The sequence below is a fragment of the Gymnodraco acuticeps genome, unplaced genomic scaffold (assembly GCF_902827175.1).
Source record: "Gymnodraco acuticeps unplaced genomic scaffold, fGymAcu1.1, whole genome shotgun sequence".
Classification (NCBI taxonomy): domain Eukaryota; kingdom Metazoa; phylum Chordata; class Actinopteri; order Perciformes; family Bathydraconidae; genus Gymnodraco; species Gymnodraco acuticeps.
In genome coordinates, this window is record NW_022991724.1 from 189,337 (window position 1) to 198,744 (window position 9,408).

At 39.9% G+C, this 9,408-nt stretch overlaps 1 protein-coding gene across 1 annotated transcript in view; it reads left to right on the forward strand.

The window, feature by feature from the left end:
- Positions 1-6,062: 6,062 nt before the first annotated feature.
- The window catches only part of LOC117534799 (H-2 class I histocompatibility antigen, Q9 alpha chain-like), a 19,068-nt gene continuing 15,722 nt past the window's right edge, over positions 6,063-9,408 (forward strand). Inside the window, exon 1 of the mRNA XM_034199020.1 lies at positions 6,063-6,237. Within this exon, the coding sequence (XP_034054911.1) occupies positions 6,171-6,237 (67 nt within the window). The 5' untranslated portion in view covers positions 6,063-6,170. The remainder of the gene's footprint in view (positions 6,238-9,408) is intronic.

The window sequence follows — 9,408 nt, forward strand, 5'->3', positions numbered from 1 at the left end:
ATTATCATTTATTTATATGTATTCTTAGTTAGTCTCATAAATTAAAGTAGTTTCATGCTTTTATTTTGAAGGCATGTTTTGGGCACTGGGTGATTAGAGCACCTGGTGTAATTGTATATATTGGAGCCAGGTGGAGGTGGGAGCCAGAGCACTAGCAGGCAAACTGTTTCTTAGCGTGTTTGGAGCCACACAAAGGAAAGCCATAGGAACGGCTTCAGGAAGAGAGAGAGAGGAAACCTGTTCTTGTTCTTTATTATTGGAATAAAATGCACAAATGGAGGTTCTTGTCTGGACTTGGATGATCATTGCCCTGCGTAAGATCCGCTAACTAGTGCCTCAGCGGCTGTTTTAGTTCTATAGGATTTTGGCCGCTACAACAATGTTATCAAACACTTCTTTTATAGTTCATATTTCACATGAAATAAAGAGGCAGCAGCAACAAAGAGAAAAGGAAGCTTTGCTCCCTAAACGTATTCCAGCTGAAAAACTAAACCCTTCCAAGACAGCGTTAATCAGCTCAGACTCTTTAAGCCCTTTTCTGTTTCATAACCAAGGAAGTATTTCTAGTGTTACCGTGAGTCTGCTGGCTCCTGGTTCTCCGAGGTCTCCTCTGTCTCCTTTCCTTCCCAGGTCTCCAGGAACGGTTGCTGATTGGCTAATGGTTACACAAGCCAAAACATCGTTATGACATCAAGTGGCCAAAATCTGATCAGCTCATTTTCAGACAGGTTTTTATAGAAATGGATCAAAAAGAGAGAGAATCTTTGTTCCTGAAACTTTCAGAGTCTCTTTCCACAGAGGGGACACATGTTGATGTAGAAGATACATGAAGAAGAGGGGACACATGTTGATGTAGAAGAGACATGAAGAAGAGGGGACACATGTTGATGTAGAAGAGACATGAAGAAGAGGGGACACATGTTGATGTAGAAGAGACATGAAGAAGAGGGGACACATGTTGATGTAGAAGAGACATGAAGAAGAGGGGACACATGTTGATGAAGAAGAGACATGAAGAAGAGGGGACACATGTTGATGTAGAACAGACATGAAGAAGAGGGGACACATGTTGATGTAGAAGAGACATGAAGAAGAGGGGACACATGTTGATGTAGAAGAGACATGAAGGAGGGGACACATGTTGATGTAGAAGAGACATGAAGAAGAGGGGACACATGTTGATGTAGAAGAGACATGAAGAAGAGGGGACACATGTTGATGTAGAAGAGACATGAAGAAGAGAGGGACACATGTTGATGTAGAAGAGACATGAAGAAGAGGGGACACATGTTGATGTAGAAGAGACATGAAGAAGAGGGGACACATGTTGATGTAGAAAGAGACATGAAGAAGAGGGGACACTGTTGATGTAGAAGAGACATGAAGAAGAGGGGACACATGTTGATGTAGAAGAGACATGAAGAAGAGGGGACACATGTGATGTAGAAGAGACATGAAGAAGAGGGGACACATGTTGATGTAGAAAGAGACATGAAGAAGAGGGGACACATGTTGATGTAGAAGAGACATGAAGAAGAGGGGACACATGTTGATGTAGAGAGACATGAAGAAGAGGGGACACATGTTGATGTAGAAGAGACATGAAGAAGAGGGGGACACATGTTTGATGTAGAAGAGACATGAAGAAGAGGGGACACATGTTGATGAAGAAGAGACATGAAGAAGGGGGACACATGTTGATGTAGAAGAGACATGAAGAAGAGGGGACACATGTTGATGTAGAAGAGACATGAAGAAGAGGGGACACATGTTGATGTAGAAGAGACATGAAGAAGAGGGGACACAGGTTGATGTAGAAGAGACATGAAGAAGAGGGACACATGTTGATGTAGAAGAGACATGAAGAAGAGGGGACACATGTTGATGTAGAAGAGACATGAAGAAGAGGGGACACATGTTGATGTAGAAGAGACATGAAGAAGAGGGGACACATGTTGATGTAGAAGAGACATGAAGAAGAGGGGACACATGTTGATGTAGAAGAGACATGAAGAAGAGGGGACACATGTTGATGTAGAAGAGACATGAAGAAGAGGGGACACATGTTGATGTAGAAGAGACATGAAGAAGAGGGACACATGTTGATGTAGAAGAGACATGAAGAAGAGGGGACACATGTTGATGTAGAAGAGACATGAAGAAGAAGGGGACACATGTTGAGTAGAAGAGACATGAAGAAGAGGGGACACATGTTGATGTAGAAGAGACATGAAGAAGAGGGGACACATGTTGATGTAGAAGAGACATGAAGAAGAGGGGACACATGTTGATGTAGAAGAGACATGAAGAAGAGGGGACACATGTTGATGTAGAAGAGGACATGAAGAAGAGGGGACACATGTTGATGTAGAAGAGACATGAAGAAGAGGGGGACACATGTTGATGTAGAAGAGACATGAAGAAGAGGGACACATGTTGATGTAGAAGAGACATGAAGAAGAGGGGACACATGTTGATGTAGGAAGAGACATGAAGAAGAGGGGACACATGTTGATGTAGAAGAGACATGAAGAAGAGGGGACACATGTTTGATGTAGAAGAGACATGAAGAAGAGGGGACACATGTTGATGTAGAAGAGACATGAAGAAGAGGGGACACATGTTGATGTAGAAGACATGAAGAGGGGGACACATGTTGATGTAGAAAGAGCATGAAGAAGAGGGGATACATGTTGATGTAGAAGAGACATGAAGAAGAGGGGACACTGTTGATGTAGAAGAGACATGAGAAGAGGGGACACATGTTGATGTAGAAGAGACATGAAGAAAAGGGGATACATGTTGATGTAGAAGAGACATGAAGAAGAGGGGGACACATGTTGATGTAGAAGAGACATGGAGAAGGAGGGGACACATGTTGAGAAGAGACATGAAGAAGAGGGGACACATGGTTGATGTAGGAGAGACATGGAGAAGAGGGGACACATGTTGATGTAGAAGAGACATGAAGAAGAGGGGACACATGTTGATGTAGAAGAGACATGAAGAAGAGGGGAACACATGTTGATGTAGAAGAGACATGAAAGAAGAGGGGACACATGTTGATGTAGAAGAGACATGAAGAAGAGGGGACACATGTTGATGTAGAAGAGACATGAAGAAGAGGGGACACATGTTGATGTAGAAGAGACATGGAGAAGAGGGGACACATGTTGATGTAGAGACATGAAGAAGTGGATTCTACAGAACAGGAGACCTGTAAAGAAAGCAGCTCTCTGAGTCTCAGCTCTCTGAGTCTCAGCTCTCTGAGTCTCAGCTCTCTGAGTCTCAGCTCTCTGAGTCTCAGCTCTCTGAGTCTCAGCTCTCTGAGTCTCAGCTCTCTGAGTCTCAGCTCTTTGAGTCTCAGCTCTCTGAGTCTCAGCATGCTTCAAAGCCTCAGGAGCAGAGAAACTAAACCTCTTCTCCAGTTCAGTTCCAGAGGCAAAGTGTGGTTCTGTGTAAATGTGAGTACCTTCTCCCCTGGAAGCCCCCGAGGACCCATCGGCCCCTTGAAGCCAGGCTCTCCCTACGAACAAGAAAAGGTACATTTAGTTTATTCTATCAACAGTCTTTGTTGCAATCGATCCACATGACGTGCTCTACATTCTGCAGCCATGTCCACATTCATGAAGAGGTGTTATGTTCGAAGAATCAAAATAACTTTATTCGTATTGAAACACTATTCGATAAAGAGCATGCACATACTATTACATGGAGTTATTCCAATTTACAAGAAATATGTGGAAGCCGTCTCTAATCGGTGAATCATCTTCAGGTTTACGTTACGCTTTGTCTTTTGGAGAAATGTTTTCAAATTGCTTGCAACAAAACACATTTTTAACGATGGTATGTTGAATGGAACTACATTTCCCATGAGCCTTAGCGAATCCTCCGTCCTATTTAAACTTTCTTTTGTTTTTAGTTTTTTGCATAAAGCCAAGAACCTTAAACTCAGGTCCAAAGCTTTAATCTGTTCATAATATAAATATGTATTTTAAATGTTCTCACTACGGTAACGGTGAATGGCACTACATTTCCCATGAGCCTTTGCACACGTCCGCTCACTTCATGCATTGTGTGGCCTCACCTTAGCTCCAGGTAGGCCTTTACCTTCTGGTCCCATCTCTCCTGGAAGTCCCGGTAATCCAGGCCGACCCTAACGATCACAGAGAACATGTTCACTTTCAAACCTCTGCTTTAAATATGAGGATAACTAAAGTGTGACGAGTGTTTCCTCTCGCCTGAGGTCCTGGGGAACTTTCTCCCTTCAGCCCTGGAGGTCCAACAGGTCCATTGTTCCCTTTTTGGCCCTGCAGGAGGACAGCAAGTGAGACATTGCTGATGTGTCTGCATATTAGCAAACATCAATACTGACCTACAGGTGCACACATTCAGATTTATGGAGTTCATTTAAAAAACCTGTAATTCAAAATATTATGATCTGATTTCAAGTAACCAAAAGGACAAATGTCTTACTTGTATTTATTAGTTAAACATTTAAACCTATTCTCCTTCATGTAACTTTCTCCATACAGTTTGTCCTCTGTTGTTAAAACTTGATATTTGCTTTGAGAAAAATAATCTAAAAATATGTGACCGGATCAGTTTGTATAACTCTGCTGCTCCATGCATTTCATACAGGAAGCATATATATATATATATGAATCAATATAGTGATTATATTCTGTGTTCACGTTACCTTCGGCCCAATGATTCCCAGACCGTGTTCTCCCACAGCTCCTGAAGGTCCCACAGGCCCCAGATCCCCCTGTTAGAGAACCATTAACTCTCATTAAAACTGCTGTTAGATATTTACACTCTCAGAGGAGGGAGAAGTACTCACATCTTGTACTTGAGTAAAGGTAGAAGTACTCACATCCTATACTTGAGTAAAAGTAGAAGTACTCAGATCTTGTACTTGAGTCAAAGTAGAAGTACTCAGATCTTGTACTTGAGTCAAAGTAGAAGTACCAGAGTGTAGGAATACTCTGTTACAGTAAAAGCATTCAAAATGTCCCTCAAGTGAAAGTAGAAAAGTATTCTTATCAAAATATAGTGAAGGACAGTAAAAGTATTCGTTGTGCAGATTGGTCCATTTCAGAATAATATATATGATATGTTTTATAATGATTGATCATGAAAGTGTTCTCAAAGCTGGTGAAGGTGCAGCTAGTTTGAAGTACTTTGTATACTGCAGGGTAGCTGGTGGATTTACTCCAGGTGGAACTAAAGTCTGATTCAACACTTGATTATATTTCACATCATTCATCTAGATCTGAGAAGTAACTAAAGGTATTAATACATGGAGTGGAGGAAAAGTACACCATGTACCTCTGACTTATGTTCACTGCCCAATTCCAGCACTGGTCTCATCTCCATTACTCACGCAATCAACTGCTTGTCATCTAAACTACAACATGTACCAGATGATGCCAATCCTCCACAATTACATGCATTGATCTGGAAGGTTCTTTCTTTAATTTGGAGACAAAAGCATTACAACATTTGGAAACAAAAGCTAATAAGGAGTAAGTCGAAGAAAGAGAAATTCAGACTGCAGAGTGTCTGATCTGTTGCTCACTGTTACATCCCAGAAGATTCATAATAATATATATCATATTTCTGAACCTTAAAGAAACCAAATAGTGCAAGAGAATGGAGCACGGGACACTATGGTGCGAGTCAGATGTAGATTAAAGTGAACTGTGTTCTAGAGTAGGATGAGATAAATACTGTTCAGTGGAATCAGATAAAGAACCCAGTGTGTGATCCTACAGAGTGTGTGAGCAGCACGAGGACAGAGACAGCAGAATGAAGCATGTCTGCATCTTCTCACTCAGGCAGCACAAGATCAGCTTTCACTCCTAGAAAGTCCTAGAAAAGACAAATTAAACTTAACTAACGTGCATTTTCATTTTTGTAAAGCCCTTAGAATTGCCTTGTGTTGAAATGTGCTATAAATACACTTGCCTTGCTTTTACTTTCGATTCACAACCTGAGTGAGCCAGGTCTACCGAGCAACAAGTGACACGCCGCTCAGACTGAATTCTCATTGGCTCAGAGGAGCTGGTGTTACCTCTCTTCTGTGTGTCTCTCTCATTGGCATCCCGCTCTGCAGAAAGGACGGCTGTGTTTCTGTGGATAAAGAAGCTTTCACACAGAAAGCCTCGATGAAGATGAAGATGTTGCTGTTTCTGCTTCTCCTGGGAATAGTAGGCCCACACTGCACATCTGCACGTGAGTCTTTTTGTTCTTTACGTTGGAACATAAGAAGTGCGTCATGTGTTTACAGTAGAGGAACTAAGGTCCCTAAAAGTTGAGTTGAGGTACCACAAAGCACAACCATGTTTTTTCATTACTTTAATATGTCTAGTTTATGAAACGGATTGTTGTATACAAATATTTTACAGCAAAATGATTTGTTTTGGTTAATGTTTGGAACTTCGAAAAAGGTGCGCTCCTGTGAAGGGGGCCGTGTTGGCCTTATCTCATTATCTCTACAAATAATTATCAGAATTTCACCAAATGTGGCCTAAAGGTTCACAGAGAGGTAAAGCATACAATAAAGGGTTAGGTTAAAGATTATAGCAATACCTTTGACCTTCTTTGTAATATTAACATTTAAACACACATAAATAGGCGGAAATGGAATAGGACATTTAAAATGCAAAAGGTATGTTTATGCTTTTCTGTCATTTTTAAACTAAAGAGTCCAATCACCCAAACATGTCATTTTTATGTACCAGAGACTCTTATCTTTTCATAACAATAGTTTGTTTGACTATTCACTTCCCCCTCTGCTGTCACCAGCTAACCAGTGCAGCCAAAATGGCCGTCAGAATGGGGCTCTGTGGGTGTACCTGTGTGAAGGGAAGGACTCAAAGCATAGATTAAGAGATCACAACATATTATATACCTACCTACATATTATATATAATAATGTTTTTTATTATAATCATTATTATATATATGCTTTATATATCAAACTTTTCTATTCCAAACACAGTTTTTGTTTGTATTTTACATAATCTTTGAATAATACTGTAGGCTACTGTAGATCAGGGGTACTCCATTTACTCAACGAACCTGAAATTAAGCAGTTTGCGCTATGGCCCCCCTTGAGGGGGTTTCCCGACATGTCGTTGCAGTGAATTAAAGGGTGTTTCCTGTTTTCGTTGCTGTGCAGTGTTCATTTCGTCAACAAAAACTAAGACCAAAAATGTTCGTCAACGACCTTTTTCACATGACTAAGACGAGACGATGACGAGCTAAACATAGTTCTTGATAACGAAAACTATGACGAAATGTATATTTAGTTTGCGTTGACGAGACGAGACTAAGGTGTTAATGGTGGACTATCCGACATTCAAAATGCAGCATATTTCCCCCGAATTGTCCGTCTTGTCAGTCAAAATGCATCTTGCGTTTCTAACTTACAATATCATTATTTCCGCTCTCTTCACTCCAGAAGAGCGATCTCCCTGTCTGTGTGCGGGGGCGGGGCCTAACAGACATGCTGCAGCGGACACAGAGATCTGCCGGGGCGTTCAGAAGTATAGAGACACTCTATACTTTTACTCAAGTAGGCTACTAGATCTGAGTACTTCTAATTTTACTCAAGTACAATATCTGAGTACTTCTACTTTTACTAAGTACATGATCTGAGTACTTCTACTCTTACTAAAGTAGGCTACATGATCTGAGTACTTCTACTCTTACTAAAGTACATGATCTGAGTACTTCTACTCTTACTAAAGTACATGATGTGAGTACTTCTACTTCTACTAAAGTACATGATCTGAGTACTCTTACTAAAAAACATGATCTGAGTACTTCTACTTCTACTAAAGTACATGATCTGAGTACTCTTACTAAAGTACATGATCTGAGTAGGCTACTTCTACTTCTACTAAAGTAAATGATGTGAGTACTTCCACTCTTACTAAAGTACATGATCTGAGTACTTCTACTCTTACTAAAGTACATAATCTGAGTACTTCTACTGTTACTAAAGTATATGATCTGAGTACTCTTACTAAAGTACATGATATGAGTACTTCTACTTCTACTAAAGTACATGATCTGTGTACTTCTACTCTGACTAAAGTACATGATCTGAGTACTTCTACTCTTACTAAAGTACGTGATCTGAGTACTTCTCCCTCCTCTGGGGACCATGTAATATCTAAGAAAGCTCCCACTGGTTAAAGGTGTAATAGAAATGATAGAAGCACCTTTGAATATCTAGTATTGATCAGGTTTGATGAGATGTCTGAATATCTAGTATTGATCAGGTTTGATGAGATGTCTGAATATCTAGTATTGATCAGGTTTGATGAGATGTCTGAATATCTAGTATTGATCAGGTTTGATGAGAGGTCTGAATATCTAGTATTGATCAGGTTTGATGAGATGTCTGAATATCTAGTATTGATCAGGTCTGATGAGATGTCTGAATATCTAGTATTGATCAGGTTTGATGAGATGTCTGAATATCTAGTATTGATCAGGTTTGATGAGAGGTCTGAATATCTAGTATTGATCAGGTTTGATGAGATGTCTGAATATCTAGTATTGATCAGGTTTGATGATGAGATGTCTGAATATCTAGTATTGATCAGGTTTGATGAGATGTCTGAATATCTAGTATTGATCAGGTCTGATGATGAGATGTCTGAATATCTAGTATTGATCAGGTCTGATGAGATGTCTGAATATCTAGTATTGATCAGGTTTGATGAGATGTCTGAATATCTAGTATTGATCAGGTTTGATGAGATGTCTGAATATCTAGTATTGATCAGGTTTGATGAGAGGTCTGAATATCTAGTATTGATCAGGTTTGATGAGATGTCTGAATATCTAGTATTGATCAGGTCTGATGAGATGTCTGAATATCTAGTATTGATCAGGTTTGATGAGAGGTCTGAATATCTAGTATTGATCAGGTCTGATGAGATGTCTGAATATCTAGTATTGATCAGGTTTGATGAGATGTCTGAATATCTAGTATTGATCAGGTCTGATGAGATGTCTGAATATCTAGTATTGATCAGGTTTGATGAGATGTCTGAATATCTAGTATTGATCAGGTTTGATGAGATGTCTGAATATCTAGTATTGATCAGGTTTGATGAGATGTCTGAATATCTAGTATTGATCAGGTCTGATGAGATGTCTGAATATCTAGTATTGATCAGGTCTGATGAGATGTCTGAATATCTAGTATTGATCAGGTTTGATGAGATGTCTGAATATCTAGTATTGATCAGGTTTGATGAGATGTCTGAATATCTAGTATTGATCAGGTTTGATGATGAGATGTCTGAATATCTAGTATTGATCAGGTTTGATGAGATGTCTGAATATCTAGTATTGATCAGGTTTGATGAGATGTCTGAATATCTA